At 38.9% G+C, this 16,332-nt stretch overlaps 1 protein-coding gene across 2 annotated transcripts in view; it reads left to right on the top strand.

Annotated features, from left to right (window-relative positions):
* The first annotated feature begins 6,829 nt into the window (after window positions 1-6,829).
* Window positions 6,830-16,332, top strand: part of LOC126237502 (26S proteasome non-ATPase regulatory subunit 1) — a 361,177-nt gene continuing 351,674 nt past the window's right edge. For both annotated transcript variants that reach the window (XM_049947659.1, XM_049947658.1), the window contains exons 1-3: window positions 6,830-6,957; window positions 7,192-7,309; window positions 12,975-13,144. In XM_049947659.1, coding sequence (XP_049803616.1) covers window positions 6,939-6,957; window positions 7,192-7,309; window positions 12,975-13,144 — 307 coding nt within the window. In that variant the 5' untranslated portion in view covers window positions 6,830-6,938. The remainder of the gene's footprint in view (window positions 6,958-7,191; window positions 7,310-12,974; window positions 13,145-16,332) is intronic.

The raw sequence follows: 16,332 nt of genomic DNA, 5'->3' as shown, positions 1-16,332 counted from the left end.
CAGTTTGAATACACCACAGCTCATGGTTCGATCTTTCCAGCACAAGGGATAGCATCGTCCATAGACTGAATAAGTTTGTAATGGTGGAGTGTTGCAGATAAGTGGGTCGACCTCCAGATCTCACCATGAGTGTCACATCATTGTATGATTTATGGAAAGTGTTAGACCTGCACAGTAAATGTCTGGAGATGGAGAATACTCGGAGGTCATCTGTTGGTTGATGTAATGTTCGGCATGACACAGTTCATCCCACTCCAGCTCCATAAAGAGCACTTCAACACTTTTCGATGCATTTTCAATCTCTAACACAACACCAGTCACTATCCACTGATGCTTCTACACCAACATTTAAGCGCTTTGAACCACTAGCTGTTAAATTGAAAGTTGAAGTGAAAAGCAGTAGAGCACTGGGAGGAACCGGCAGCTTCTCATCCATCACATCAACACTCTCTTCTTGCAGTAACACCAGAATGTTCTAAGATAGTGCATACGTTGGAGACCAGTACTGGCCTGCACTGAGTGGGGTAGGGCCCCCAGCACAGTTCTTCTGAGAGTCAGGGACTACCTGGGTTGCTAAATCAATGAGTGGAATGGATAGTAGCAGCTCGTTGTCCTGCTCTAGCATGCTGGTCAGGTGCCCTACAGGATCTCATGGTGTTGCTACCGCTGCTGATGTTGACAGGCCACAGTCCGCTGCAAGTCCTGATGAGCTGAAGATGGCTGCTACAGGTCCAGACACCCCAGGCGCTGCTGAAAAAAGAAGAAGAAGAAGAAATAATAAGAATCTACAGACAATTACAAAGAGTTGAACGAAGAAAGGGAACTTGACAAAGAAGAGGAGGAGAAGGAACTACTGCATGCAGTAATAGTATGAATGAAATGTAATAAGTACTTACTTTTACGCTTTTTCTGCGATGGAGAGGCCATGAGCATTTCGACTGCTGGCAATGCTTCATGGTTGTTCTTCTTCCAGAGACTGAGAGTGGTGAGCTATCGCACCCGCCATATAGCCCCTATATCACGATCAAGTGATCGGAAATTAATTATTTATAGACTTCAGCGGTAATCTTGGACGGATTCTGAGTCAGAAATTTGCCTTCGAAGGAGCTCTCGGGTGCGTCGGTACTCTGCAGGGGTTTACTGGATAAACGCTGCTTTGTTTGCGGTTCGGTCCGACCACAGACAACGGTGCACGCAGGCCAGGCAGTGGCACGCTACAAGACGAGAGATAGATAGATAGAGAGAGAGAGAGAGAGAGAGAGAGAGAGAGCACGTGTTTCGACATGAATTTCTTGTATGTCAAGTATCAAAGGATTGCCGCCGCCTAATGCTTTTGCTCGGGGACTAGAGAGACATCTGGTCTGTCAGTCGTGGGCCCTGAGCCGACACACTTGGACATTTGTTCATGGCAGACGTCCAATGGCACCCATTCAGCTTGTTCGTTCATCTGTTTGCTCAGTTTTTTTTTATTTATTAGAAAGGGAAGCTAACGCTCTTACCGAACACGCTGAGCTAACATGCTGGCACTACTCAGCTGCAGCCGCTTCCTGGTTAAAATGGCCAAGCACATATATATATATATATATATATATATATATATATATATATATATATATATATATATATATATATATATATATATATATATATATTCGACGACCGAAATTATCTTGCGATTTTCTCAGTAACGCTTGAGAAGTACGCGCTACTGCCTACACATTTTGTTGTCCTCATGGAGTACTACGATTGTACGAAGTTTGCAGTAAATCCGCATTCCAAACGAAGTCGCCTCCCCTTTTCAGTAATGTAGGGAGCAATTTCACCTTATCAGAAGTAAGATTTAAACCACCTGTTCATTCATTTTATAAACAGACTCTCTCTCCAACAATAGTCAGTTTCTTCTTCCTGGCCTTCTGAAATAAAATAAAGATGTAATCAAATCAAACGTGAACTTTCATTAGGTAATGTGCTATGTATAGAAATCGAAAGCACACATAAAGGAGTGACTTCCATATTTACTCAGAAATAAACGATTGATAACGTACATGAAGGTCATACAGTCACCTTTACTCACTGTATGCCTGTATTCCCATTCACTGTGCACTCTTTCAGTCACAGCTACTGTGTGTGGTACTCTTATGTGGAAATCAACTAGGTATAAACTGCGTTTTCAGGTGGTGGAAAAAAGCAGTCTGATTTATTCAACAACTGATCCTAGAGAATCATGTAAGAAACACTTCAATCGACCTAATGTAATAATATTCCAATGTTGTTATATATATAATTACTTAACTTATGTCAAAGAAATATAAAGAAATTTACTCCAAAAATGTAATGTACATGTGCACAGTACCAGCAAAAACTACATATCATATTCAAGGCAGTCACTGACACATAACAAGCACAAACACTTAAGTCTGAAGATGTATAACAAACTGTGACAACCAGTAAAAAATTTCAGTCATCCATTAGCAGATGCTATGTGGAGGGGCATGGGGTCAGCAAACAGCACTCCCAGCTCTTGTCGACGTTCCAGTCTTGTAGCTTCTCCTCAATTGCCATCACAAGGCTCAGTAAACTCCAGTCTAGTCCTCCCACCAAGAGAAAAAATCCCGTCAGAACTAGGAATCGAACCTAGGTCCCGGCATGAGAATCCGTCGCACTGACTATTGAGCTATCGAGGCAGACAGAATTAGAGGTGTGATTGTAAAAAAATGGTGTATTATTCAGTAGAAGAATACCCTCAAAGTAACCAGATGGACATGTATAATGTGGAAGAAATCACTAATGACTAGTAAATGAGAATGTCATAGCTGTATAATGATAATATACTTTTTCAGTCACATATACCATGTACATAATGTGCAACTGGAGGAATATGTATGCTTTGCAGTGTAACTGCCTTTCTAGGGGTAAACACTGTAAACAGAAAATAATTCAAAGTAAACATCAATACAGAACATTACCTTCCTCAATGGTAGCTGAAACAAATGATCTTGAAATGTGATGGGTATAGCTCAATTTGTTCAAAATAATGAACTTTGTACAGAACTTATCTTTATTTCGTTCCTTCGCTGCATCTGATGTTTCCTGTAAGTTTTTTTTATGGAAGAAAGGAATAGAGTACACCATGGTTCTCAAAATATGTGAAAAGTCAGTTGTCGTTTCAGGTGTAAAATTTATTACATCACAGAGTGCTACTCAAGATCTTACATCATACAGGGCCTCCAACACATTGTCTAATGGGACTTATATATTCTCGCTGACAGCTGATGCATTGTTGTGTGTAGTAAATTTCTCTAATTACAGTTACAAAAATTGTTGTTAATTACAAAAGATGTTATCATCCAGTAGTTACAGTAGAAATGCATGGATGTGACATAAAATGATTACATATCTCTTGTTATCATGGAAAAATGAATGATATGAAACAAATAAAGTACACTGAAACTGGATTATTCTAAACATTCCTACAGTGTTTCCTGTTTCAAATATGAGTACATAATTTTTTAATGTGAACAAAATTTCAGTAAAAATTCAGTAGCCCAAATAAACACTTTTTTACGTTGTTAATCTGCTTTCATTTTACGAATTGCAGTAATTATAACGTGATTACATGTTGTTATGTTAGCCAATAGCATAGCAAACTGGCAATATGATAAATAGAGTTGTTACGGGTTTCAAATAATATAGGTACAGTATATCTGGTATCTCTTTTGTTACTTGACTGTTCGTAAATAAAAACAGTAATTGCAATTGGACGAACTGAGAATGCATGTTTCTACCAATGGATGGAAAATATATTGATGAGCATTTTGACACAAAGCTGCTGAAAATTACGTTACAGAGGTCTAAGGACGAAATTACTTACAGGTATCCTACCTAATGATGTAACAGTTAATCATACAGTTCAAATTAGTTTCGAAATCGTATGAAAAATAAACTGTTACATTTCAACTTCTGTAATTAATATGCTGATATAATGGGAGAGGGGATGCATTTATCTATGTATGATTGTGTAGATATGTAATGAGATATTCAGAATGTAAATTATATAATGAAAATCATCAATTTGTAAATGTTTTACAAATGAAAAGGTTAAAAACTATAAGGTAAATGTACATATACAACTTCAATTAACGAAGTCAGCTGCTTGGTAAATGTTCTGAAAGGCTAATAAACAAACATCTAAACAAGCAGAAAGCATGCTATGAGTACCCCTTTCTACACATTCGCGAGTTTTCGCCCCTCTAGTGCACATACACAGACGTGTTTAGAAGTAGTGTCTACTCTTATTTGCACATGCATGCTAATTCCATTAGTTCCATCCATTGAACTGCTAGAATGCTCTCAAGCTAGTCATGTCCCTGTAACGAGTTACCCATTGAGGGTGCTCATTAACAGGAGATTGTGGTATGTCTATATTGACTTATAGCTGACTAGACATCAGCATAAATTTTATTGGTTTTTGTGTATTGTGTTGTGCAACTGTTGCAAATATGTGTTCTGTTTTTTTTAGTGAGGTATTCCCTCTCCCTATCTGTCTATAGAGCTGTGACAACACTGAGGTATTGCCGTATAGACATTTACAAAATCGTATTACATAATTTGTTGAGATATGTGCGGAAAGCTTCAGAGCCCAGCCCACTACTGGATCATACCCCTACAATAAATAAGTACATGAAAACAATAATATTTATTCACTTCCGACACTGTGTGATGGCTTGTGACAGCAAACATGTAGTTTTACAGTGATGAAAACTTACCTCTATCCCCAATGGAGTTGTGAAAGTTTCTGTGCCAGGCCTTGTCACTTCTCCACTATGAATAAATGACAGTGGCTCGCAGAGAAACCAGGACGCTTTTGGCACATCAACGACTTGGGAACTAATTTTCTTCTTCGACATGTAGTCGTTATGTACGCATCTGAAGCAGGAACGAATATTTTTCGTATCTTTTTTTAGTGTTTCCTTCATTGTTTGTATGTTATACATTTTTGTCAGGAAATGTAAACAGCAATTTCTCGTAATTCCGTCTTTGTAGTGTTCAGACTTGATGAACCACAAACAAGGAAAACAATGATTATTCTCCACAAATTCTATTTGTTTCTCATCAGCGGTTGTGCTAGTGCAAAAACATACAAAAAACTGAATCTTTTCACTATCAGTGACAGTCAAACAAACAAATAAATGGAGAGAACTGTGAACATACGCATGACTGTTGCACGTTTCGCCCTGACTGGAATGGGAGTCTCCTGCACCTGTGCATGGAGGCCTATGCACACACATCAGAGGCATGTGTGACTTTACACCAGTGCATGCACTCCCTTGCATCTTGCCTATTATGCTTTGAAAGTGAAACAGGTATAAACGCACCTTTACAGTATAAACAGCATATTATTTGGCACTGGTTCGCTCCACATGTATTTTATCGAGTTACTGATTGTTGACGTTGGCTACTAAGATGGCCACCTCGAAGATGCTGGAACAATTGTCTAACTAATTATATTTAGTACCTAACGTTACACCTCGTACCATAATACGGTTACATGTTTTGGCAGAAATTGTGGTGCAAAGGCGACAATATGTTTTTATTGGGGAATGTTGCTCATTGTACATAATTGGTTTATTTGTTCATCATCTTATGCACGTGTGTGATAGGAATGGTAGACTGAACAGCTTTTTTCAGTTCTTGCTCCGTCAGTTCAGTGTCCACGTTTCTAGAAAGTCTCTGGCAGTGCGCTCTGGGGTTTGGTAAGTATGCTGACAACTTTTTGCCATATGAATGCTTGTCTTCCGCAAATTTGTCAATCACCTCGCTTGTAGATAGATACATTAGAATTCTTTTCTTTCCCAATGTCTTGAGATTCGTGATTTTGTATACTTGTATTCAAAATTTATTGTGGATAGTACTTCACCTAAAGCCATAGGATAATATTTACCAACATTCTCATTGAGATCATAAAAAAAGACATAAAAGGAGCACCTGCATCACTCTAATATCTATTGGTTTTATTCTGATTATATTATATATTCATATTTGTTTGAGAAGTACTTTCAGTCGGATTATTTAGTGTTTGTTACAATTGTTATTTGCTATTTATCACCTAATAACGACTTTAAAGACATCTGTTGGAAATGGAACTTGGTTCTTCAGTTGAAGAAAATGTGCAAGACATACATTCTTTGCTGGTTATTGTTGATGTTGCTGAACAGTGACAGCCCGTTACATCTTTTGTCTTTCAATCCATTTCAGTGCGCGTTTTGGCTCAAAACTCGACGATTAATACATTCTCATGCTCATTTTCAGAAGAGCTTCAGTATCCTATAGATCGTGAGAGCATAGCTCCACGTCGAAGGACGGGGAGGGGAAGGGTGAGGTGACCTCCTCCTTTCCCGAATGGGCCACCGTCTATTCTTATTGAACCAATATCTATTCAGTTTATGTAAAGTTTTGATCTTATTTTAAAAATTGCTCACACACGACTTGTAAGAGTACTAAGCTCATTTTTCTTATTTACTGCAATCAGAAACGAAAGATCCAGAATTCTGGTTCTCTGTTGCGCTTTTGGTTGTGTTTGCTCGGTTAAAAAGTGGCTAAATAATCATATTAAGAATTCTCAAGATAATTTTGTTTTATTGACTTCTTATTGCCATGACTATTTAAAGAAGTTAAATTTTTATTTGCATATAAACCAGACTTATAATTTAATATACTGGTAGCACAGTCTAACATAACTGTGCTGGTAGTAAGTTAGTAGGAGGCGTGGTCGTACTTGTCTGTCTAAAATATTAACTTTGGATATCTTGCACAGTAAATTCATTGGTCAGCGCTTCAATTGTTATGTAGCAACTAGCAACTGTGTTTCATGTGTACTGCTGTAATCCGTGCAAAGAGTTTGTGTTCGTTTGTAGGCGTGTAAACTGCAAGCAGCAATAATGAATATAACATCAGCAGGTTTGCATAAGTTATTTGTGCTGGAAGTAATCAAATATATGACATTTCATTTCATTCTGGCGTAATATACAGCTAGTTTCATATTAGCAAGTAATAGTTCTAACGAAGTTGCAAGTCACCTAATGTCATGACGAGCTTAATTTGTAAACACGATGGGGTTTGTTGAAATACAACAGTACTCCATCGTTTTGTTTTGTATACTTATTATTTTTAAATTCTGATAATATTTTGCAGCGGGGATTATTTCCCTGTTAGACGAACCCATGCCGGAACTCAAGGTTTTCGCACTGAAAAAACTTGACTTAATCGTCGACGAATTTTGGCCAGAGATATCAGAAGCAATAGAGAAAATGTAAGTACTTTAATAAACATTTGTCGTGTTTTAGATATTTAAAATTTTAAACAGGAATGCAGTTCTGAAAATTTTCTGAAAGAATTACTAGCTGTTGCTAAATTTTTCAGCATATTGATTAGGTGGCAAAATGTCGAAATCATTTAGAAAAATTGGTTAAATTAAATTAGAAAGTCGTAATTTTTTTTTCCCCTCAGTATGGTGTTGTTAAGGGTTTTAATTAAACTTTGTGATAGATCAGGAACCAAAATCTGTCAATGTTACAATAGCTTCAGGAGGGATATCTTCAAACAGGCTGTTATGTCAGTACTTAAAAGAAAAATATTTAAGACTTGAGTCATACGTCCTGAGTTGGCTTAATATTACAGTACAGCTTGGAACAACAATTTGTTGATACCACATATCCTGAATGCCAACGTGGAGCTCATTGTGTATAGCATCATACTTCCACAACAAACTTCAGTATTTGTAGAGCCCCAATACTCTTTATTGTGGGCTCTTACACCTCATTTGTCTCTAATGATGTTGCTTGTTGATGGGTTTTAACCCCAATTTTCCTTAATTCTTATTTGTGTGTGTGATGTCAACAAACTACCTGTAGATGCTGTACTTTTAACACTAGATGATTTGTTACAGAAACTAGTTGTAAATTTTTAAAAAAAGTAGCCTTTTGTGATTCGAAAAAGTCATTCTTGAATCTACTCAAAGCTGTAGACCACAGCCTTTAGAAAGCAAAATGGATGCAGTTGAGGAGTGCAACTGTCTTACAGAAGTTCCATTTCACACTTTTTTGCTTTGATTATTTATTAATTTCCAATAATAGTTTGCCATTACATGGTTAGGTGTATCACTGTCATTCTTAGATATGCCTAATTGTGTCCATTTCTAATGTAGTGTTCCTGCTGAGTTTTCCATTTAGGTTAGGTGGAAAAATGCTGTCTTCAGTTGCAAAAATTAGTTAAATTAAATTTGTAGTTGGTAAATTATACACAAACAAAACATTTTTGTTGCTGATAGTGGTGTTACATTCACAACTTTATTCACCACTGTTCCACATACTGTTTTACGGAGATGTCGTGCAGCTTAAAGTTGATGGGCATTCAGTGTTGAATGTTGCAAAGACGTTAAGCTGCAGCTGTCGTTGTATTTGATGGTGCTGTCTGGTGGTGGATATGGAAGTGGTGAGTTTTTGTGGTATTGGGTTCATTTGAGTTTTAGTTGTCATTGTGGTTTTGAGGTGTGTCAGCGTGGGTTGTGGAAGTGTTTGCAGTGAAGTATTAAGGTGAAGTATTAAGGTGGTGGTGCTTATGGGTGGGCCTTTTTTTTCTTTATTTGTTTTTAAAAGGGTCTGATTTGTTTGGTTTTATTGTGTGGCAAGAAGTCTTAAATTTTTTTATTGCTTATTTGTTAGGTACGGATACAACAGTGAAGACCACAAGCACGTCATTACGTTTTGATGTGGTTGATGATATGATGTGTGTAATACAGTTTGTGCCAATGTATGGTCTTATTGCTGAATATGTTACATGTGACATTTGTGGCAACAACATGTAGGGGTTTTGGTTCCATGCTTCAGAGTTGTAGGTTTTGGTTTATTGGTATTGATAGTTGCAGTTAAGCTATGTAGGAGAAGGGAAGTGTCAGATTCTCCTGGGTCGTAGGTGTTGGCTTTTTTTGTATTGGTAGCTGCAGTTAAGCTATATAGGCCAAGGGGAAATGTCAGATTCCTGTATTGTTGTTGGTGTAGCAGAATGCTGTAATTTAAATTTTTTAGGCAATTATTTGTTTTGGTATGGTGCAGTGTTTTTCTATTGTTGTACATTTTGCTTGCCCCCACCCTAGACCCCACTTTTCCATGGTTGTCCCGTTAGTTTCATTTTATTTTTGGAATGAGATGTTATTGTCATTTTTATATTTGTTCACGTTTGTTGGCATGTGTATGTAGTGACATCAATGTCATTTTGTATATGCTGCAAGTAGCCATTTCCACCATATCAAAGCAGGCAGGTAGATAAGACTCTTCTGTAATGCCAAACTAGTTATACCTCCCGGAGCACCCTGTGTAGGTCAAATTTTGCTGTTTAATTTGTTAGTGAGGTTCTGGGTGGTATCTATTTGGTGAGCATTGTTTAGATATCACAACTAACATGCTCTAAATTTCCTTTTATGTGATGGTTGCTATATTGGTCTTTCCTTAAGCTAGATTGTGTAATGGATATATTGGTACCAATTTGAATTGAAATTGACTTGTTATAATGTTTTGTACTGATTGTTGCAACAGTATCAAAATTGGGTTTGTTAATGAATGATTAATTTCTTTGTCTGGGTCCACTGAACGTACAAATATCAGGTGGTGGATTCATCACATTACATAACGATTATGTGGCATGTGAAGTCATATATATACACACAAACACTGATAGTTTTTTCCCATCCGTGTTGGTTTTTGGAATGTTGGTTGTGGTGACAGACTGATTGGGAGCCTGAGGTCAAGGTTAGATCCTTCATAGAAAGATGCAGTCAGTGAAGACACCCACTGCTGAACCCCCCCCCCCCCCCGGCCCCCCATCGTCGTCGCTGTCAAAGTGCCTTCATCCAAAATCTCCCTTCAAAGTTCAAGAATAAGTGGCGGTCAGATGTGCGAGATTGTGATTGCATGGTTGGTAACTGAACTGCTCCCAACCAAATTGTTAAATAAGGTTTTGAGTGACAGCAGCAGAATGGAGTCATATATTATCATGGAGCAACACAGTGCCATGACTGAGCGATCCACACCTAATCTTTTGGATTACACACTGAAGTTTTCTCAATGTTTCACAGTATCGTGTCACAGAACACAGCACGCTTGATTCTTTTGTGCTGACATACATTTTTTCTATTTTTTTTGGGGGGGGGGGGAGGGTGGTTGACGGGTGGGGAGGGATCATGGAGTGCCTCTACTCTATCGGCTGTTTCGATTCTGGAATGAAGTGACAAATTCATGTTTAATCACCAGTCACGATTCTGTATAATAATTCCATCTGTCGTCTCCTCACCTGGTTCAGATTCATTGATGACATCTTTATTATCTTGATCGAAGGTGAGGATACCCTGTCCACATTGCACCAGAACGTCAACAACTTCTCCCCCATTTGCTTCACTTGGTCCTACTCAATCCAACAAGCTACCTTCCTAGATGTTGACCGCCACTTCAAAGATGGCTACATCAGTACCTCTGTCCATATCAAACCTGCTAACCACCAGCTATACCTCCACTTCAATAGTCGTTTACCTCCTCTCTGTATTTTTGTTATATGGTTCTGACGTGGGCGCTTATGACCCCAGTTGTTTTTTTGCCCCCTACAGCAAAACAAAACAAAAAACCCTCCAGTTCAACAGCTGCCACCCATTCCATACCAAGAGGTCACTTCTGTACAGCCTAACCACCCGAGGTCGTTGCATCTGCAGTGGTGAGCAGTTCCTCTCGAAATGCACCGAGGGTCTCACTGAAGCCTTTGCTGGCCGTAATTATCCTCCCAATCGTGTACGAAAACAAATCTCCCATGCCTTATCTTTCCAGTCTCCCACCACCTCCCAGGTCCCACCGTCTGGCCACAGAGGAGCATTCCCCTTATAACTCAGTACCATCCAGGAGCAACTGAATTACATTCTCTGCCAGGGTTTTGATTACCTCTCATCGTGCCCTGGGATGAGAAATGTCCTGGCCACTATCCTTCCCAACCCTCCCACAGTGGTATTCCACCATCCACCAAACCTACATAATATACTCGTCCATCCTGACACAATCCCTGCTTCCAATCCATTACCTCATGGCTCATACCTTTGTAATAGACCTAGATGCCAGACCTGTCCTGCCAGCCGGTGTGGCCGTGCGGTTCTAAGCGCTACAGTTTGGAACCGCGTGACCGCTACGGTCGCAGGTTCGAATCCTGCCTCGGGCATGGATGTGTGTGATGTCCTTAGGTTAGTTAGGTTTAAGTAGTTCTAAGTTCTAGGGGACTGATGACCTCAGATGTTAAGTCCCATAGTGCTCAGAGCCATTTGAACCAGACCTGTCCTATACATCCTCCCACCACCACTTACTCCAGTCCGGTCACAAACATCACCTATTCTATCAAAGGCAGGTCTACCTGTGGAACCAGTAATGTGGTCTACAACATAAGTTGCAGCTACTGTGCTGCATTCTGTGTAGGCGTGACAACCAACAAGCTGTCTGTCTGCATGAATGGCTACTGACAAACTGTGGCCAAAAAACAAATGGACCCCCTGTTGCTGAAAATGCTGCCAAATATGGTATCCTTCATTTCAATGACTACTTCACAGCCTGCATCACCACACCCAGTCTTCTTATTTCTCTCATTTTCCGTTCTCCCCTCCTCCTTCTCACCTTTCCCCTGGCTTCCATCTGACGTGCAGCACTTCACTGTACGCCACCCCTACTGTACCATCCTGAATCAGAAATGTGGCGCGCGCGCGCGCAGCGCGCACACACACACACACACACACACACACACACACACACACACACACGAGACTGCAGTCTCAGGCAATTGAAACTGCACTGTGAGCGGCAGCACCAGTGCATGATAGGAGTGACGACTGGGTGGCGGTAAGGAGGAGGCTGGGATGGGGAAGGATAGTACAGTGGAGGTGGTGGACAGTGAAGTGCTGATGAAGGCCTTAATGGCCGAAAGCTTTAATTGTGAGTGTGTTTGTTGTGCCTATCTGCAACTCAGCATATCTGCTATATGGTGAGTAGCAACTTTTCTTCTCATAATATTATCACACTATCTGGTAAGAAATGTCAAAACACTGCAAAATTGCTTCATTTTCGGACATCTATTAGCATTTTTGGAACCCAATGGGACCACAATTTGCGAAAATTTAAGCAACTTGTGACAATATCATGCAAAACATTTTTTGAAATCTATGGAAACACATCACAGAGCATTTATATTGTGAACCACCGATTTTCATGAATTTTCTCATTAACTTTCTCAAGCAAGTGTAAACACAATGCATTCTGGCTGTAATGGTGTCAATTGAAAGACAATGAAGCAGAGATGAGTGTGAATGTGCAAATCTGCGACACTAGTGCTGTGGTGGCAATAGAATGAAATGGTACATATTTCTGGATAAACCTTGTATAAAGGTTGGTGCGCATTTTTTAGGGTGGGTTTTCTGAAGATTAATAATGCACATTTCATGTGCAGCATGGCAACTTCACATTTCCTGAACAATTACATGGGCTGGGAAGCTAACTACAGCAGCACAGGTATGATTTTGTGTAGCTACAGCTTAGTTTACTTCATTTTGAGCCTCAGACAATTTTATTGATTGTTAGTGTTTTTCTCTTAAAGCCAGGGAACAATTTACATAAAAAAATACCCTCTGAATTACTGTCTATCAGATGTGACTGCAGTTGCTTCCATTTAATTTATCTTTAAACAGCACATTACAGGATTCAATACAGTGCTACTTTTGCTTGTGTAAAATCAAATTTGTAAATTTGGTGGTGGTCTCTAACAGCTTTCCTTCAGCACCTGATGATGCTAGGAAGATATTGTGGTGTAAAAAAAAGTGAGCTTGAAGATTGTATATGGTATTTTTGTGATCTGTGTTCTTGTCAGAAATAAATGTTAATGCATTTTGTCATCCACTTTAGTGAAATTCTTCATGAGGACAGGGGCTTCAACCAACATGAGCTAGCAGCTCTGGTGGCAAGCAAGGTGTACTATCATCTGGGATCATTTGAAGACTCCTTGACATACGCCTTAGGAGCTGGAGACTTATTTGATGTTAATGGCCATAGTGAATATGTGGATACAACTATTGGTAAGACATTACTTGTGAAACAGTGGCAACCCACACATTTTTTCTTTTAAATGTCGCTTGTAATTTCTCTTGCATTGTCAGTTGTTAAGAAAGTGTCTTTAAGAATTGGTTGGTGGTGTTGTAAATTTTTTTAGACTAAAGAGGAACTTATCTAAGCAACACAGCTGTTGATAATGATAATGCAGTTACTGTAATGGCTTTGTCAAAACTTTCGAATGTGTGCCAGCTGTTGCCAGCTGTCTGAAGTAGTCAGTGCCATAAATTACGTGAAAATGCCATCAGTTTAAAAAATGTGGACTAAGGGCCACATAAATTCAGAAGGAATTTCATGAGGATTGATGACTATTTATTACTGGAGAAGTGTTTGCTAGTGTGATCACATGAGCATTTCATGCTTGCCACAGTTGAGATGGCCTACTGAGGTTTTGTGTTAAATTATTGTTGGAATGCTAGGCATCTTGTATTAATAGGACTGTAACATCTGGGATGATAACCTGCGTAAATAGAAGCCAAATGTCGATGTGTGGGTTGTTTGATCTATCTGGACCAATAACACTTGGGGAAGGATGAGACTGGCAAAGCATAATCCAAAGGACATGTGGCAATGTGATGCAACTGACCGAACTGGGGTACACCGGTATGCTTTAGAGATGAAACTACAGTCTAAATTGTGGAATGGAGAGGGTGGAAAGCCAAAAGCTATTAGAGCCATCCTGGCTTTTGACTGTATTTTGTAATTTACTGGTTACGACCAGGTGAGGTGATAGTGGTGAGACTCTGGTCTCATCCTCAAGGACAGCGGTTTTGTCCTTGACTGACCATCTGGATTTAGATTTTCACAGATTCCATAAATCATTTAAGGCTTGGATGTTTCTTTGAAAGTGCGCTGTAAATATTCTAACCCCAATCTGACCTAGTGGACAGTTGTGATTGAGTGCAAGATTATAACTGCTTCATGTAGTTCACTAGGGGCTTGGTTGAAACAGATTTTTTTAATTTTTTTAATGAGTTATTTACTATGTTTTTATCAAACGCATTAGTGCACCTTGATATTCTTGTAAACCAGATCCATAATAATGCTTTCAAAATTGACCACCTGATGTTTGCAATATGGTGTTGTAAAAAGTTTTAATTAAAACTTAACAGTAGCCTAGGAACTAATTTGTCAGTATTACAATAGATGCAGGAGTGGAACTAGCGCATACTGCTATATCAGTATTCAAAACAAAAATGTTTAAAACTTGTTTCAGTTATAGGCCTTCAGATGGCATAGTATTACAGGGTGCATACACCCCAGGAAGTGTACATTTTTTCATCATGGAAAACCTGGGAATATTTCAGAATTCCTAGAATTTTTTATTGTTTTAGTTTTCAGTTAAAAGTTTTGTAATTTTGACAGGTAAGAACTGATACTCCAACAAAGAATTTTACTTTAGCCACTACTGAAGAATAATACTGCAGCAATAAAACATAAACGAGTGAATAATACCAAAATAAAACTTTAGTTGCAAAGAAAATGTGCCATTGGCAACAACAAAACACACCACACCCAAGTGTATGCTGACACCAAAATGTGTGAAAGGCTTTAGGGTGAAGACTATGCAATGCAACAAATGGCTTTCAATGAGCATGATGTCATAACTATTCACATTTCTAACAGGTCATGGGAAAATATTGTGAATGATGATTTTAGAAGTGTTACTTTCAAAGTAAATTTCCTTTTAGCAAATGAATTGATAAGTGTGAAAGGGGGTGATGAATTTGTAAAATCACAGAGCATATGACTCTCATTCAAAACTTGACACTGTTAGGAACAGCACTTAATTTATGCCATTATTTAGAATTTTACTGGCATATTTGTGTTTGATATATCTTAAAGGGTAACACATGCTAAAATAGACCAATATTATGTGTGAAAGGTGAGCTTTTCTTTTAGCTATAAATCATTAACTTTTCCTATTTGTGTGTTCGTGCTATTTAGCGGTCGTGTTGCTATTAGCTGACTACGTCATGTGTCCTATGCTCTTAGTTTCTGCTGTCATTGGCTGACAGGATCATGTGATGTGAGCTGTGACTGGTTGACAGAAGCACATCTCGGTTTTGATTGGAGTGCTTCAGAAGCTACTGCACTGTATTTGGCAGAATTCGTATTTATACTTTCGTAATACAAAAATGTGCTGTGTACCTGTCCGTGTGTGTCGAAGATCTTTCCAAAACATGTTTTTTTTTCTTCTTGGTTTCATTTCCTAAAGTGGCAGGAAGTTCTGTGTCAATGTATAAAACCTTCCCCATTGAAAAAGGACTGATAAGTTTTACAGATCTGAGGGAAAGTATATTGTCACTTAATATGGAAAAAGTGTACTTTCATGTGGAATGTAGTGTATTGTCACCTGGGGAAAAGCTGGTTTATTTGGGAATAATCTGGACATTTTTTCTTGTTCAGGTATATATCCTTTATTATTACGTAGAATGAATGCTGACTCAGAGCCCAGTGTATGGAGCATCATGTTTTCACTACAGGCTTCAGTATTTGCAGAGCCCCAGTACTCATTATTGTGGGCTCTTACCTCTCATTTCTGTCTCAGATTGTTTTATTTTTGTTTTAGGGCGCAAAAACAACTAGGGTCATATGCGCCCAAGTCAGGACCATAGAACATTAAGACAAAGAGAGGAGTTAAAAACGACTACACATTAAGCTCAGTTGACGGAAGGAAAGACAGCTAAAAACAGGGACGTGGAGAAAGATCTATAAAATATACCATAGAGAAACAGAAATCCTGAAATAAAGATGAAATGTCCTTTGCCATATTGTTACACCAGATAAAAAGAAAATGCGGTTGACAGCCATTGTGTCGTCAGCAAAATGGATGATAACTCAGACAGCAAACACAAATGAACTTGTGAGTTGTTAAAGACATTCCACCAGGAAATGGCAGACCGTCAAAGGTTGAGGGCAATTAGCAGAAAATTGTGGGGGAGCACCACTTAACAAATTGCAATGGCAAAAAAGACTGTGCCCAGTATGCAACCTAGCTAAAATAATGTCCTCACAGCAAGAGGGCCAAGATGAGATCATCCAAGCCTCTAGCAGATGCCTAATTCCCTGGACCTAGTTCACATGAAGGTAGGACCAGTGATGATACCAAAGTGACACCTCTTGCTGACTGCTGATAGATGGCAACACAGAG

The sequence above is a fragment of the Schistocerca nitens genome, chromosome 2 (genome assembly GCF_023898315.1).
Source record: "Schistocerca nitens isolate TAMUIC-IGC-003100 chromosome 2, iqSchNite1.1, whole genome shotgun sequence".
Lineage (NCBI taxonomy): Eukaryota > Metazoa > Arthropoda > Insecta > Orthoptera > Acrididae > Schistocerca > Schistocerca nitens.
The sequence above is the reverse complement of the archived record's forward strand: the minus strand, read 5'-3'. Positions and strand labels throughout refer to the sequence as shown.